This window comes from Mauremys reevesii, linkage group 2 (genome assembly GCF_016161935.1).
Source record: "Mauremys reevesii isolate NIE-2019 linkage group 2, ASM1616193v1, whole genome shotgun sequence".
NCBI classification, from domain to species: Eukaryota; Metazoa; Chordata; order Testudines; family Geoemydidae; genus Mauremys; species Mauremys reevesii.
Genome location: NC_052624.1, coordinates 73,238,078 through 73,255,935, shown reverse-complemented (window position 1 = coordinate 73,255,935; position 17,858 = coordinate 73,238,078). Strand labels below are relative to the sequence as shown.

Sequence of the window (17,858 nt, the reverse complement as noted above, 5' to 3'; positions counted from 1 at the left end):
CCTCTCAATCTGTGACTACTTAGTGTCCTTAGTAACCTATTGGGAAGGCCTTCAAATTTTAATGGTTATAGTATTAAGATAGTTCTTTGACAACTTCATGCTGTTGTAAATACTCAGAAGAGAAATAGTCATCTAAGTCATCTTCTTTCTCTGAAAGATCTTACATCTCACAAGCATTCTCCTTCCATACGTAGGCAACTCCCATCACACATCCTTGGTAAAGTAATAAACACTTCAATTGAAGCAACAGCAGCTTTGACAATCTTGTGTGGGGACTGAAAACTGAGACACTTTTGTTAAAACTCACTTTCAGTAGGGGTGTTCATTCAGACAATGGACTGCCAGTCAGAACCACTACCTTGGGGGCCTGAAGGGGCCTTTGTGATCATCACAGTTTACATAACTCCAATGTCTTATGATCTTTCTAACACCTCATTTTTGTGTGTTTTTTTGAAAGTCATGGTCATTTTTGGGGTTCTGTTCTACCAGGGTGGATTTGATTTAGATCAAATGTGATTTAAATCATGATTTAAATCACTAGTTAGGAAGACTCGATTTAATCATGGATTTCTACATAAAAGTGTATTCTTGTTGGTTGTAAGAACCTTAATACATATTCTTCACAACTCAGAGACAGATGAGACCCAAACTGGGTCTCTGTTATGGCCTGCTGCCATTACAGGTTTTCCCTTCTAGTGAGAGAATGGTATGGTAGATCTCAAATCAATGAAGGCTATACTCAGAAAGACCTCAAGACTTCTGCTCAAACAGTTTCACTTCTGTTTCTACTGCCTGTCCCTCCCTTCTCATGTTTATCTCCAGACTTCTCCTTGTCCAGATCTATTCCGCCGCCAACAATTCATTGAACTTTTTGAAACTTTCCACTTTTAAAGAGAGGTAAGCGATTGATTCTGTGTACACGAATTTGCAGAGGGACAAAAGGGTTGAGGTCTGTTATTTCTCACCTCTATATATTTTTTATTTCTTAATTTAAAAGAATTTTTGCTGTTAACAAGCATGTTATCGCCAGAGACAAAAAATAGTTTGAGAACTGCAAAACTAAGCATCTCTGATGGTGTCTTCTAGACTTAGCACTGAGTCCCATTGGGTAGATAGAAAGATTAACCTAAATAATCTATACAGAAGCCCCTGGAACCCCATAAGATTGGGTCCTTAATCCATGAACTATTGGAACTCATTTACAAAAAACTTTTCTTAAACATTACATGAATATATTGTCTCATACTAGAGAATTAGAATATATAAATCATAAGAACATGAGAACAGCCATACCGGGTCAGACAAAAGGTCCAGCCAGCCCAGTATCCTGTCTGCTGACAGTGGCCAATACCAGGTGCCCCAGATGGAGTGAATCTAACAGGTAATGATCAAGTGATCTCTCTCCTGCCATCCATCTCCACCCTCTGACAAACTGAGGCTAGGGGCACCATTTCTTACCCATCCTGGCTAATAGCCATTAATGGACTTAACCTCCATGAATTTATCTAGTTCTCTTTTAAACCCTGTTATAGTCCTAGCCTTCACTACCTCCTCAGGCAAAGAGTTCCACAGGTTGACTGTGCACTGTGTGAAGAACTTCCGTTTATTTGTTTTAAACCTGCTGCCCACTAATTTCATTTGGTGGCCCCTAGTTCTTCTATTATGGGAACAAGTATATAACTTTTTTCCTTATTCACTTTCTCCACACCACTTATGATTTTATATACCTCTATCATATCCCCCTTTAGTCTCCTCTTTTCCAAGCTGAAAAGTCCTAGCCTCTTTAATCTCTCTTCATATGGGACCTGTTCCAAATCCCTAATCATTTTAGTTGCCCTTTTCTGAACTTTTTCTAATGCCAGTATATCTTTTTTGAGATGAGACCACATCTGTACGCAGTATTCAAGATGTGGGCGTACCATGGATTTATATACGGGCAATATGATATTCTCCATCCCTTTTTTAAATTATTCCTAACATCCTGTTTGCTTTTTTGACTGTCGCTGGACACTGCATGGATGTCTTCAGAGAACTATCCACAATGACTCCAAGATCTCTTTCCTGATTAGTTGTAACTAAATTAGCCCCCATCATATTATATGTATAGTTGGGGTTATTTTTCCCCCCATGTGCATTACTTTATATTTATCCACATTAAATTTCATTTGCCATTTTGTTGCCCAATCACTTAGTTTTGTGAGATCTTTTTGAAGTTCTTCACAGCCTGCTTTGGTCTTAACTATCTTGAGCAGTTTAGTATCATCTACAAAACTTTGCCACCTCACTGTTTACCCCTTTCTCCAGCTCATCCCTATTCCATGATGCGATATCTTTGAGCTAAAATGGATCTTAATTAAGATAGGTTTTTTCCTCAAAAAGCATTTTATCAAAAAATCCAATTATTGATTTTTTTTTTAAAAATCATTGATTTTTATCCATCCTGCAATTTACACTCCCTACATTATCTACACTTTCTAGGCTTAGCTACTTCTGATTTATTTTCTTCTCATCAAATACTAAGGCGAGGAGTGCCGACTGCTGCTACTTATTGTGAAAGAGAAAATCTGGATAAAGCAGTAACAAAGGAGAACAATATATATTGGAACTGCTGCTTGTTTATTGAGAAAAGGGTAGGGGTGAATCATTACTTCCAATCTGTGAGCTGTAATACTGAATCCATTTTTTATTGATACTAAAACTGTTAACTGTAATACATTTTTAGCAAAAAAGTAACTTTAAAATTGATAACATCAAAAACTGGTAAAAACCAAACTCCTGATAATTAACTGTGTATTTTTATTCCAAGAACAGACTGTGCAAAAATGGCACATTTGAGGGGTGGGGGTGTATTTCAAGATACTAGTTACTTTAAGTAAAAATAAAAGGTTTTACTACATCTTATTCTTACTCCTGTTAGCCATACAAAGCCAACACAGCTAAGAGAGAGAGTAAGCTAAAGTATATTCTCCTTGTCCATCATCTACAATATTGTTTACTAAGTGCTAATTAGCTACACTTGTGCAAACCTACTGAATGCAATGGGGTTACACAGGTGCCACCGAGTGCACAATTTGAACAAAACGATTACCCACCTTTTCGTAACTGTTGTTCTTCGAGATGTGTTGTTCATGTCCATTCCAAGCAGGTGTGCGCGCACTGCGTGCACGCCAGCCGGAAGATTTTCCCCTAGCAGCGTCTGTAGGGTCGGCCTTGGTGCCCCCTGGAGTGCCGCCTCCATGGCACCCTATATAGGGGCCCACCGACCCTCTACCCCCTCAGTTCCTTCTTGCCGGCACTCTGACAGAGGGGCAGGAGGGTGGGTATTGGAATGGACATGAACAACACATCTCGAAGAACAACAGTTACGAAAAGGTGGGTAACCGTTTTTTCTTCTTCGAGTGATTTTTCATGTCCATTCCAAGCAGGTGACTCACAAGCTTGAACCTAGGCAGTGGGGTTGGAGTTCACTGCTGATTGAAGCACTGCGCGGCCGAAGGCTGCATCATCTCTGGCCTGGTGCATGATGGCATAGTGCGACGTAAACGTGTGGATTGAAGACCACGTGTCAGCTCTACATATTTCCTGAGTCGGGATCTGAGCCAGGAATGCCGCGGAGGAGGCCTGCGCCCTTGTGGAGTGGGCCGTGATCGGAGGGGCAGGGACCTTAGCCCGATGGCAGCATTCTCGGATGCAGGCCGTGATCCATGAGGAGATCTGCTGTGACGAGACTGTGAGTCCCCTCATCCTATCGGTCAAAGCAACAAAGAGCTGGGTTGATTTCCTGAACGGTTTGGTCCGTTCAATATAGAATGCTAGAACCCTGCGGACGTCCAAGGAATGCAGTCTACGCTCCGTGCCCAAGGAGTGTGGCTTTGGATAGAACACAGAGAAAAATATCTTGACCCATGTCTAATTGGGAGACCACCTTCGGAAGGAATGCCAGGTGTGGCCTGAGTTGGACCTTGTCTTTATGGAAGACAGTCTACAGGGGCTCGGATGTCAGCGCTCTGAGTGCCGAGACCCTCCTGGCCAAGGTGATGACGACGAGGAATGCAACCTTGTATGAGAGATATAGCAGAGAGCACGAAGCCAGGGGCTTGAAGGGGGCCCTATGAGGGCGGAAAGGACCAAACTGAGGTCCCAGGCCGGGGCTGGTTGTTGAATGTGTGGAAACAGCCTGTCCAGGCCCTTGAGGAAGCGACCAACCAGTGGGTTCGCGAAAACCAAAGCACCTTGCTGTCCTGGTGGAATGCTGAGATGGCCGCCAATTGAACATGAACCGAAGAGAGGGAAAGTCCTAGCTGTCTCAGATGAAGCAAGAAGTCCAGGATAAGAGGGATCGGGGCCAGCAATGGAGCCTGTCCCCGCTGTTTGGCCCAGATGGAGAAGCGTTTCCACTTAGCCATATAAGTGGCCCTGGTAGATGGTTTTCTGCTGCCAAGCAGGGCTTGCCTGACCCGTTGAGAGCATTGCATCTCCACAGGGTTTAGCCATGGAGCATCCAGGCTGTGAGGTGGAGCGAGTCCAGATTCGGGTGGCGGAGGTGGCCCCGATCCTGTGTGATCAAGTCTGGGAGCAGGGGCAGCGTGAGGGGCACCCGAGTGGACATATGCAGAAGCGACGTGTACCAGTGTTGGTGCGGCCATGCCAGCACTATCAGGATTGCACAAGCGCAATCCCTGCGGATCTTGAGGAGTACCCTGTGAACCATGGGAATTGGGGGAAAGGCGTAAAGCAGACCATCTTCCCAGGAGAGGAGGAAGGCATCCGACAGAGACCCCAGACTGCGGCCCATGAGGGAGCAGAAACGTTGACACTTCCTGTTTTCTCTCGAGGAAAACAGGTCTATCTGGGGATAGCCCGAGACAGAAAATTGAGCGTACTACATCCCGGCGAAGGGACCACTCGTGACTATGGAATGAGTGGCTGAGGACATCCGCCAGGCCATTCTGCTCCCCCAGGAGGTAGGATGCTGTCAGGTGAATTGCGTTCCGTATGCAAAAAGGTCCCATAACGCGAGGGCTTCCCGGCACAGGGGAGAGGAGCGTGCACCCTCCGTTTGTTGATATAGAACATCGCTGATGTATTGTCCATGAGGACTGAAACATACCTGCCTGCCAGATGAGATCTGAAGGTTAGGCATGCCAGACGCACCGCTCGCAGCTCCCTGACGTTGATGTGCAAGGAGAGGTCTTCTGGTGACCACAGGCCTTGGGTCCTGAGGTTCCCCAGATGCGCCCCCCACCCCCGATCCGATGCGTCGGTTACCAAGGAAAGGGAGGGCTGGGGGCTGGTGAAGGGAACTCCCGCGCAAACCTCCCGCGGTATCGAGCCACCACTGAAGGGAATCCAGCACCGTTCGGGGGAGCATCACCACCGAGTCTAGGGCGTCCCTGGCCGGGCGGTACACGGTCGCCAACCAGAACTGGAGAGGACGAAACCTGAGCCTGGTGTGGCTCACCACATAGATACATGCCACCATGTGGCCCAGTAACTTGAGGCAGTTTCTTGCTGTGGTGGTCGGGATGCATTGGAGACTGAGAATGATTTTGGACATGGACCGGAACCTGGACTCCGGTAGGTACGCCCTGGTGTGTGTCGAGTCCAGAACTGCCCCTATAAATTCTATCCTCTGAGTGGGAGACAGCGTGGACTTGACCTCATTCAGCAGGAGGCCGAGCTCAAGGAAGGTCTGTCTGATGAAGAGCACCTGAGCCTCCACCTGTGCCCTGGTACGGCCCTTGATGAGCCAATTGTCCAGGTAGGGGAACACCTGAATCCCCTGCTTGCGCAGGAAGGCTGCCACGACTGCCATGCACTTTGTAAAAACCCTCGGGGCTGCTGACAGGCCGAAAGGCAGCACTGTGAACTGAAGATGGGCGTCGGCCACGATGAATCTGAGATAACGCCTGTGTTGGGAGATTATGGCAATATGAAAATACGCGTCCTTCAAGTCGAGGGCGGCATACCAGTCCCCTGGATCCATGGAGGGCATGATCGAGGACAGGGAGACCATGCGGAACTTGAGCTTCTTTACAAACTTGTTCAGACGCCGCAAGTCCAGAATAGGTCTGCGGCCCCCTTTCGCTTTCGGTATTAGGAAATAACGGGAGTAGAAACCCCTGCCCCTGAGCTCCTGAGGAACTTCCTCCATTGCCCCTGCTGTGAGGGGGGACTGCACTTCCTGAGTTAGAAGTTGCTCGTGACAGGGGTCCCTGAAGAGGGACAGGGAGGGGGGTTAGGGGGTGGGAGGGAGGAGAACTGGATAGAATATCCCCTCTCTACCGTGTGAAGCACCCAACTGTCCAATGTGTTTCGGGACCAGGCATGATAGAAGGGAGACAGACGTGACCCAAAGGTAGGGCTGGGAGGATCCAGAGTTCTGACCAGTAGGTCATTCCCGACCGTACCATCAAATTGGGGGCCTAGGCCCCAATGGTGGCCTTGTCTGGCCGGAGGGCTGATGTTGGTCCCTCCTCCTGCCATTCCTGCCTCGCCTGCGCCCGGCGTCCATGCAGTTCTGAGGCTGGTAAGGACGAGGGGCCGGCTGCAGTCTGAACTACCTGCGCTGGGTTAATGGGGTGTGCAAGCCCAGGGAGCGAAGGGTAGCCCTTGAGTCCTTCAGGCTATGCAACCGCTTGTCCGTTTTCTCAGAGAAGAGCATGGGCCCCTCGAAGGGGAGGTCCTGGATGGTCTGTTGGACCTCATGAGGAAGGCCCAAGACCTGAAGCCAGGCTCCTCGTCTCATGACTAGGCCAGTTGCCAGCATGCGGGAGGCTGAATCTACCGCATCCAGGGCTGCCTGGAGGGATGCTCGGGAGATCACCTTCCTCTCCTCAACCAGTGCCGAAAACTCCGTTCGCGATTCCTGAGGAAGAAGTTCAGCGAACTTAGACAATGCCGAGCATGTATTGCGTCCATACCGGCTCACTATAGCCTGTTGGTTGGCTATACGTAATTGCAGCCCCCCCATTTGAATACACCTTTCTGCCAAACAGGTCCAACTTTTTGGCCTCTCTGTTCTTAGGTGTCGAACCTTGGAACCCCTGACGCTTCCTTTGGTTGGCCACATCTACCACTAGGGAGTCCGGGGAAGGGTTGGCATACAGGTGCTCGTGGCCCTTGGAGGGTACGAAGTAGTGCCTCTCTGTCTTTTTGGCCGTGGGGGCCAATGAAGCCGGCGTCTGTCACAAAGAACAGGACGTGTCAGCTATTGTCTTAATCAACGGTAAGGCTACCCTGGATGGGCCCGAGGGGGCCAGAATGTCCACTACCACATCCACCTCAATCTCCTCTGCTTGGATCGCCAAGCTCTGGGCTGCCCACCTAAGCAGCTGTTGGAGCACCCAGTTGTCCTCTAGGGCCGGTGCCGTTGCCGTACCCACAACTGCCTCGTCTGGAGATGAAGAGGAGGAGATCACCTGTAGCGGGCCTTCCTCTGTACCGTCCATCTCTTCAGGGGCTTGCGGCACACGGTACTGCGGTTGCATGGCTGGTACGGATTCGAGATGCGGCACCGCGGCCGGTACCGGGGTCAATACTGAACGACGAGGTGAGTCGGGCGGTGCCTGCGGTGCCGGAACCATGGCCCCTGCCAGTGCCAGTACCTGGCTAGGAGGTGCTGGACTTTGTTGCGGCACACCCCTGCCGGATGGCGGTGCCGGTGGACGAGGTAATTGCCCCAGAGCCACCGACGTTGAGGAGACCGATGCGGACCTGGAGCGAGGACCAAACGCCTGATGGTAGGCCCAGGGAGTCCAGAACGGTCACTGGGAGGGTGGTTGCCACTGCTGCTGCCACTGCGGTGGATAAGGTTGATGACTCACCCGTGAAGCTGACCTCCTGCTCCTCGATCTACTGGAGTGGTAGGACCCTGCCTCTGAGTCCAAGGTCTCCGAATAGGAGGACTAGGGGGAAGAGTACCCACTGTCGCCGGGGAGTGGTGCTGCAGGGTCAGAGAACACTCCCTCTGCACCGGTGCCACCGGGGTGGCGCGGGGTGGGGAACAAGGTGACATCATGGCCGGCTTGCCCCGTGATTGTATCGGGGGTCGGGCCACGGCCAGCGGCTCCATGCGCCAGTGCGGAGAGGCCGGCACCGGGAGGCTCAACAAGTCAGAGGCCGCCTCGAACGCTTCAGGCATCAATGGGACACACACATCCTCACTGAGGTCCGGGGATCTCGGCCGGTCCGGACTCAACCGCCCTCTCTCTGGTGTAGGAGTCGACGGAGCAACTGGAGGATGAGTCTATGGCCCAGCCTGTCCACTTGCACTCGTGGACGGTGTCAGCCTCTTAAGGTCCTGGTGGGGTGATCGTTCCCTCACCGGCCTCTTTTTTTTAAAATGGGCACCAGAGAAGGTGAGCGGTGCTGCATGCAGGCCGATTTTCTATGACCCGACTCCCTCCGGTGCCAGGATTTGGAGGTTTTGGTCTGGGCCTCGTGTCTTGATACCGGTGCCGGGGTGCTATGCACCAAAGATGAGGTGCTGGGCACCAGGTTGGCCGGCTTGGGGTCGGAGGGTGGCAGCAAGGCCGCTTCCATCAGAAGCGCTTTGAGTCTCTGCTCTCTGTCTTTAAGAGTCCTGGGACGGAAGCCCCTGCAGATACTGCACCGGTCTCTCTGGTGGCTCTCTCCGAGGCACCTTTGTGACGGAGCGATTCTGGCGGGACCCAACTGAGAGTGCCAAATCAGGACAACCTGCTGCTCAAACAGCAGTTACAGCCCTAGGGCTGGTTTTTTTTTCTCTAGGCAAACCAAACCAAACCAGACAAAAGGACTTTGGTCTCACCCCACTGGCTTACCAAGTCACAACAACAAATTCCTTAGACACTTTCAGTCTCCAGTATCACCACCACACCACTCTGCCTCTGGGGATAATATGGTGAAAAAAAACCAACCCCAAAAAAAAAAAAAAAGGTTCTCAATCCCCCAAGGACCAGACCCCAGACAATCAGTCAATACACACAATCACACCCACAAATCATCACGTTGCTCCTTTAGAATCTAAATCTAAAAGGTTTATTTACAAACAAAAGAAAAAGGTAGAGAAGAGAGGTAGAATTGTATAATATATGCACAACATACATAGTGCTAACACCAGCTTGTCTGGGAGGCTTCCCAAACACAGCACAAACTTTGAAATATTGACAGCATAGAGCCAACATTCATAAACTTCAACTAAAATGATACAGACATACAGACAGCATAATTATAAAACCACCACCAGCAACCTGGACTAGATTAGACACCTATGACCCCTCTTTACTTTAGGTTTTGGCCACTACAGGACCTTGGTTGCAACCCATGTTCTATATGGTCCCCATTTATATCAATAACGTCACAACCTTAAAGCAGGAAGAATGCGGGTCACTCTTCAGCATAAACTTCCCGCAGTACCTGCAGAGTTTAAACCTTGGGGACCCAGGCATGCCCCAGCGGGGTGACGAATATGTTGGGGAAGCCCCCCCAACAACTATAAACTATGTACAACTAACTCTAATCTAAAATTAAACTATATACACTGACAACGAGACACTGCTAAACTTGCTGTAAGCGAGCAAGGTTCCAGCTAGCCATCACCGGAGGTAAGAAGGAACTGAGGGGGTGGAGGGTCGGCGGGCCCCTAAATAGGGTGCCATCGAGGCGCCACTCCAGGGGGCGTCAAGGCCGACCCTACAGACGCTGCAAGGGGAAAATCTTCCGGCTGGCGTGCACGCGGCGCGCACACACCTGCTTGGAATGGACATGAACAATCACTCGAAGAACTATAGAACTGAACAGATGTAAATGAGGATCTCTTTTTTCCCCCATAACTACTTTGATTATGCATAAAAAAGGAAAGAACCCAGACTGCTTCTCAAAATCCAAGTAGTGTTTGTAGGGCTCACAATTAGGGATAAAAAAAATCATCTTGCCTATAAACTGAGAACATTAGATCTGTAAGTCACTAAGAAACCATAAATATTACATTTCTACCCCCATTTTCACTTTTCAAAGGAGAACTGAACTCAAATTAAGTGCACATTACAAAATGAACAGATGTCTTACAACCTTAACTGTAAAAAAAAAAAAGTAACAATTTTAACCTTACCTTGGCCAGCTGCGCATTTTCACCAAAACTAGACTTCCTATAGGAAGCTCTGAGTAGACATATTTAAATCCATTTTTATTAAACTCAGACTCTTCAGGAAAATATTCTTCAGAAACAGAACAATTATTAAACCATGGGTCAGTATTCATATAACAGTACCATGGCTCACTGTGATCAACTTGTGCAGCATCATCACTTGATAGCAGTCTCCATTTCAAACAACTGCCAATCTCACATTGAACCCACACTTTGTCTAGATAAAAATGGTTTTCATTGATAGTATCCATAGCAAAACCTCCACGATTTTTCCAGTCTTCTAAGAATCAATTTTTGTAATTTTATTTATTCTGAAATGTAAAAGAAAAAATTATACAGATGAGTACAAAACAAGACAATTAACAATTCATATAAAGAAAAGTAAACTTTTTCCAGAGTTGTCCTTTTCCCGTTCAAGGAAAGGAAACATCCTGAACAAACAGCATTCTGTCTCCATCTACCAGTAAACAAAGAGGCCAAAAAGACATAGCTAACTCCACCTGCTTCCTTCTCCATTAATAAACATCTAAGGCTTAAGATAAGGAAGAAAGGATAAAGACAAAGAAGTAATATGGAGAAAAAGAGGATGACCAAACCAAATATATTTCTCTCTTATTGTACATCTCCTCTTCACCATCCTGCAAAGGAAACATTCTTAAGTAAAAACAGATGTAACAAGAATAATAAAACATGATGGTGGATTTTCTTAAAAAGACAGGTTGAAATATGCTTTTGCATCTGCAAGCACATCCAGTCTGTAAGATTAATTAGCAATTACACCTCTACACCAATGTAACGCGACCCAATATAACACGAATTCGGCTATAACACGGTAAAGCAGCGCTCGGGGAATGGCGGGGCTGCACGCTCCGGCCGATGAAAGCAAGGTCGATATAATGCGGTTTCACCTATAACGAGGTAAGATTTTTTGGCTCCCGGGGACAGCCTTATATCAGGGTAGAGGTGTATTAAGATACATGAATGAACACCTCATTTACTAACCATATGCAGCATATACTTTTATGGTTTCTTTTTCATCTTTCATTGAAAGAAAAAAAACCAAACTTTTTAGTACAGAATTATCATGATGCCCTGACCTATGGTCCAGAGGCCAGTCCAGAAACAAAGTGTAGAACTGGAAATGGTTGGTTCCTAGTGTGAAGCACAAGAAAGACCAATCTCTCAGTCATATTGGAATGTGTATTATCAGAAGACCTTTGGAGCACATCAATGCTCACAAAAAACAAATACTGAAAATCTCAAATCAAAATCAGGTCCTCCAGATACATTTGTTCAGCACCTGCAGATTGATGATTGGTCTGCAGGTCCCATCCTCTTATCAGGAAGTAGTAGGAACAGAAAATTTTTATTCTGCTCTAGTCAGTAGAAAAGAAAGATGATTTTCTTGGCTTGAGATACCCTGCTCCAAAGCTAGGCACTAAACAGAATCAGAGGAGCCAGGATGTGTCTTTGGAACTGGAATAAGCCTGAAGCCAAAAGCCTCTCAATATCACTTTAATTACCCAGATGTCCAATAAGTAAGGCCCCTTGTTTTCAGGTTTTACAAAAGGTATTATTCAGTTTTTATTGACTGTCACTTGAATTTTAGACCATACAAGTTCATGAAAATCCTGATTATGTTAAGAAAATCCAATACATTCATTAGGTGGATGTGCTTATGTTAATAAATTGGTCTAAGTGTAAATTTAAAGGCTGTCTGTCAAAGTAAGGCAACGGAGGAAAAGATATAGACACACGCGTGCACATATGTATAGCTATTGTTAATACACAGTTCCAGAAATAAATCATAACATTAACCTGCTTTTATTTTCAATATTCTTACTTTTCTCTATTTGTTGCTCTTTTCTGTCCTCTTATGCCCAAATATTAATCCGAATATTTATCCAGAACACTGTGAAATTAATTTTTACACTGATTTTCACCTGTTTAATTTTTGGAAGTAACACTGATTAATTCCCAGGACACTGTAAACAAAATAGAAACCAAAAACACAGGGTCATGTTGATGAGAAATACATTAATGTTCACTCTACTTCTTGAGCTACAAAGGTAGGAGGCCACAGGCCCAGGCATGGAATTCTTCAGTAGAACTGTTTGGCTGGAAGATAGTTGGAAGGTATTAGACAGAACTTGTCATACTTTTCAAGTGAAATGAGCCTGAAAAAAAGCAAGTTCTTCACACCTCATTCCATTTCTTTTTCCTTTTGGAGGAGGCAGACAACATCTCCTCTCTTGCTAGCTTGCAAGAGCATCAGAAACTATAGACTGGAGAACAAGAAGGCAACACCATGATGCTGACAGTTTCTTGGTCACCTTTCAAAGATCTCTACAAAGAACTGGAAGCTTTAAAGAGCAAGACTATAAGTTTCAACTTAGCTGTTGTTCAATAGTCTTACTTAGACTGTATAGTCCTAAACTAGCTCACAGAAGGCTAAGGTTCATGATTTGACTCTGATACACCCTTATGACTCTGATTAGCATGGGAGACAAGCTTGAATATTATAGTTGTGATTCCCTAGGCATTCCATAATAACACATTTGATCTTCTGTCCATTTCACTGGCTAAGGTTTAACACTGAGTAACAAGCCACGATGCAAACTTTCTACTTCATTAATTCAAGTGTGTAGGAAAACTGCAAAACAAATGCAATTTTAATTTTTTTGAATTATAAAAGAATTAACATGGTAGCAACAAAAATGTTCTCAGCTTACAAAGTTTCTGATTTGTTAAACCAAAAAAGAAAACTTAAGTGGAGGAAAAAGCACTGTTACAGCTAGTTATGGATGAACTGTTGTGATATTATTTCAAGCTTAAATTACTCTCTTCTCAGATAGGCAGAGATCCTTGTGCACATGATGTCAGGTCAGCGTAGTTGTCAAAGTTTCTACCTCTTTTCCGATAGCAAGAGGCGGCAGAGACATTATCAAATAACAGGCAAAGACCAAATCCAGGACAATCAGGATATATTGTTAAAACTCAAGAAACACCAATCAGGATTATTTTTTTTTGTCTTTATCAATTTCCTCAGGATGAGGGGCCCCTCCAGAGACCAATGTCCTTCCTTTCAATTGGAAGAGGCTTTAGAGCTGACAGGCTAGGCCTTTAAAAAGTTAATCTCTAAGAACGTGGAACACTGAGAACATAAAGCCCAACTGCAATGCAATACAGATAGCTTCTTTTCTGTGTCCTTCTCAACCTGTCTCAGAAAATGAGGAAAAACAAAGCAAAATCTGTAAGGATGCTGCTCTTACTAGAAGTGCAATGACCTATCTTCAGAGCCCTGACTAAGCCAAGTAAATGGAGAAGAAAAAAAGAGGAAGGCTGGTTTTAACAGCTACCCAGGTCCAGCTGGGGAGGAGATGGTGGCTTCCCTACTCTCCTGTCTATGCTTTCTGGGGTGGTGGGCCTTATCCTCCTTTTGAGATCTAGCACTAGCCATGTGCCTCTCTTGATTTTTATTATTGGGGAACCAACGGACCTCTCTGCTCCCTGAAGGGGGAGCTGTTTAAGCAGCAGGAGCAGGCACACATGGTCTGCTAAAGTTCATAACATGCCTACTCCATATAAGGAACAGTTTATAAGTCCCCTCTTCTGAGGACCCACCAGTACCTTGAATCAACTGAGAAGCTGACTCAAGAATTTGATCACTGCAAAGTAGACAAGAATGGTTAGTGAGGACTGCTCTCTGAGGAGTCAAAGTCATCAAAATCTTGTATCACCTAACTGGAGACTGCTGATTAAGAAAGGGAGAAACAGGCCAGTTGGAGCAGCCTGGGCAGAAAAAGGGATGTCATTTGCTGAGTAGCCCCAAGTCAACTAGCTATCATGGCACTAAGAGGAAACTTATGGAAAGAAGCAGAACAGTACCACCCAAAAATCTGAAGTTCTCCTTCCACTTAGCCATCCCTAAGACTTCACCTACATTTTGTGACAAAGGAAGAACATTGTATGAGATACAAAGTGGGAACAGCCTAAATTTGGGCAAGTAAATTTTGAGCCTTGTGGCTGAAAAGTGAGCTACATTTCGAAGTCTAAGTACTCAGATAAGTGAAAGAAGAGCAGCTTCAGACCTCTTGTTCTACATTTGACTTGCTGAATACGTAGATTTGGACACTGATTGATTTAGAGCATTAGACCTAAGTAAAGACAATGCTGCTGGTTCTGGATGTTACATTTTTCAGATTCTAGGAATTCAACTATCATGTTAAAGAGGGGCACCATGTGTGTGTGTTACTGCTGGAAACAGCAAGAGCAGCCACAAGAAAATGCTAAAAGATTCAGAGTGCATGACCTAAACAGACAGATTAAGGGGAAAAAGTATAGAAAAAATATGACAGTTGATATAATTATCTATGAGCACAAGACAGACATCATAAAGGAACGAAAATAATTACTTAAGTAAATAAGGGTACTGTTATAAGAAAAAAAACAAATTTAATTAGACAGCAGAAAAAAATTCTGACAGTGAGGTCAAACAATAGAATAATTAGCCAAAGGAGGTTGTTAGACTTTTCTGCGTCACCTCTATTTTAAGATTTCCTTAAATAAATTCTAGTAATTGAAAAGAGATGGACATACCTTTAACTTAGACATATTATTTGCCTACAAAATGGAGCCAAAGCTAACTACTATCTTGCGAGGGGTAATGTTAGTTTATCTAATTTGTGATTCATATTGCTTACGCAGAACACACACCCAAAACTCTGACAGATGCTTTACTTGTTTCTGCCTGCAACAACTAGCTTATGATCTAACTGGTTAAAGACAAAGGAATGCAGGAAAATACACACATTCTTTTAAAAAAATTAAATCCTTACAAGTGCTAAATTGATTACTTGTCTAATTATTGTATTGAACCAAAATTTAAATGCTTATCTCCCTTCTCGTCTCACTTTTGCCCCTACACAGAAAAACTGATGGACATAAAGAGAAAGAAGGAAAATTGAGGCCAAAGAAGAATGTTAAGTAAGGGAACACACTGACAACTCACATTGACTTCAATGGTGCAGAATCAGATCTTAATTTCTGCTAAAATGTTTGTAATTCAAAAGCCACTGCCCTAAGTGAAATAATAATAAGCACGAACACCAATTACAGGGTGGAAATACCACAATGCCTTATGAACCCTGTGTGTTTTGTTGTCTAGGTCTAATTTATTTTTCGGAGTACCATTTCCTCTAAAAAGACTGAACTTTCTTTAGCACCAGGTTTTCTGCTGGATTAATTTGGTGGAGAAGCCACATGCTTATCTGCTAGTACCATAAAAACTTATGAAAATTTAACTTGCAAGAATCTTTCCAGATCGCCTGTAAAAACTGTTACACTTGTAAAGTTCCATTAAATCAATTTGGGTTTCAATGATATTCCTATTCTGTATCTCTCTAATTAATAAATTAGATATCTCTTCGTGTGAAAGTAGAATTCTTCACTCCTTTGTATTACTGTGGTGTTGCATAAAGACAGAATTGCACAGAATCTCAATGTAGAAAACATTTTTCCAGTCTGCTATAGCGTGATATCTAGGTCAAAACTCATGAATTGTAAATGTTTGAGCTGCAAATAATAAGAATTGTTAGTAAAATGCTTTGAGTATGGATAAATATTTTTTATACTACAGACAGATGGATAGGTGCTAATTTTTAATGTTTTATATTTCAAAATACAAAGAACAAAGTAAAAGTGTTCTATAATTAACACTTGTTTCAGCACAAACCTACCTTCAATTTTAGGAATAGGCATGTCTGTTTGAAAGGAATAATGACATTTACCAAATATGGACAACAGCCTTGCCCATTAAATCCCATCAGATGGATGAAGTTAAATTCTCCCCTTGCAAGATAATGTTAGCGACTAAACTGCCATTCTTTTCTGATTTTGAACCTAATGTGACAAAAGACAAAGCTACAAACAGGCTGCTTAATATGCCCAATTAGGAAATACTATAAAGTAAAAAGAATAGGAGTACTTGTGGCACCTTAGAGACTAACAAATTTATTTCAGCATAAGCTTTCGTGGGCTACAGCTCACTTCTTCAGATGCATAGAATGGAACACAGAGACATTACTTATAAAGTAAGAGTTTGTAGCAATGTGTATACTAAAGCTAATGCTTCCAGTTATACACCCGTTTTCAAGTTTGCCATACTTTAGCTGTTTAGACTGAAATTTTCTATGCATGGTCTCATCACTATTTTAAAAGGTCAAGTATTTTAATTCCCAACAAAGTTCATTCAATTTTGCTGACACATTCAAAAAAATATTTTCAAAAATTTTGGATTGTGACTAAATACAAGGAATGAAGTCAGTGAAAGTTTTGCTATTAATTTCAATGGGGCAATGATTTCCCCCAAGAAATTAGGGTCAGTTTTAGGGGCAGTCAATCAAGGTGAGGACCCCGAGCACTACTTTTTTCCAGGGCAGCGCCTCATCATTGTACTGTTCAGCTTTTGCTGTTGGGCTTTTTGGGGGTTGTTTTGTTTTGTTGTGCCATTGCCGATTGGCTGGCTGTTTTGCTTTTTTTCCTTTGCTCTGCTGCTCCCAGGATGGGGGCCCTCGGGTGGTGCTAAAAATGTTTTCCTCCCTGCCCAGCAAAATAACTAGGGATATCCCTGTAAGAAATGTAATTGTTTAGTTATGAGGTGGTAAAGAACAGAGTTTTAAAAGTATCATAAAGATGCATTGGAATAACTGTTCCATTATAACAATGGAATATTTTCTTCCCTTTATTTTAGACTTTGTAGAAAGTGGTTGTTTCATGTCTATCTGCCACTTCCAAATAGCAGCACTACAACTAAACATACAGTATATGATCCATTTTCACCCAAAGTATTCATTGTCAACAACCAGAAGAGTCACTGACAATTCTCTACTAGTCGCTAGGTGAAAAGATCTCACAGTTCACATATGGAATTATTTCTTCCTTTGACCTGTTCAAAACAAAGTTTGAGAAGGTGGTAGAAAAATATAAGATCTGGTTGTAGGTGGTAAAGCCTACACTCTTTTCAGTATTTTTTGTTTTTTTAAGATCGGGGCTGGCTCCAGGCACCAGCTTAGCAAGCAGGTGCTTGAGGCGGCCACTCTGGAGAGGGGAGGCACGTCCAAGTATTCGGCAGCAATTCGGCGGAGGGTCCCTTGCTCCCGCTTGGAGCGAAGGACCTCCCACTGAATTGCCGCAGATCACGATTGCGGCTTTTTTCTTTTTTTTGCTTTATTGGCAAAACCCCTGGAGCCGGCCCTGTTTAAGATAAAGAAGAAAACACTATTGAACACACCACACACTTTTAAAAAGTTATCCAAATAGGCATCAGTAGGACAAGCTGGTTCAGAGTTGTGAGCTCAGTAAGTGACAGAGGACATGGCACCTTGTTCTCATGAAGATGCAGTGGGCAGTTTTCAGATGCAAGCTTCAAATTTTGTCTGTGCAACTGATCGGACTCATAACACCTGAGATAGAAACCTAGACTGGATGAAAACGTGTGGGGCAAAGTGCGCTTTGCTGCATCTTCGTGTGTCACCTCCCTCATGCTGCACACACACGCTCCTCTTCCCCAGCCCTGCTCCACCATCACTCAGCTTTGCCCACCCACAGCCTCCTCCCCCAAAACCAGCCCTCACCCCGCAGCGACTGCCCCGAGGACCACCCACCTCCCACTGCCCTATAGACTGGACTGCCTGCCTCCATAGCCACCCCCGGATCACACGGCCTCTGC

General features: G+C 44.6%; 1 protein-coding gene across 13 annotated transcripts in view; it reads right to left on the bottom strand.

Moving 5' to 3' along the window:
- The window catches only part of ZCWPW2 (zinc finger CW-type and PWWP domain containing 2), a 119,492-nt gene that overhangs the window by 100,838 nt on the left and 796 nt on the right, over positions 1 to 17,858 (bottom strand). For 7 of the 13 annotated variants that reach the window (XR_005594977.1, XM_039527102.1, XM_039527101.1 and 4 more), the window contains exons 2-4: positions 15,868 to 16,030; positions 11,973 to 12,114; positions 10,094 to 10,440 (exon numbers count right to left, since the gene is read on the bottom strand). Coding sequence is in view for 12 of the 13 variants with exons in the window: in XM_039527102.1 (XP_039383036.1) it covers positions 10,094 to 10,380 (287 nt within the window). In the remaining variant the exon portion in view is untranslated. Of the gene's footprint in view, positions 1 to 10,093; positions 10,441 to 11,972; positions 12,115 to 15,867; positions 16,031 to 17,427; positions 17,595 to 17,858 lie in introns of those variants that run through there. The other 6 variants (XM_039527105.1, XM_039527109.1, XM_039527108.1 and 3 more) reach the window with 3 other exon arrangements.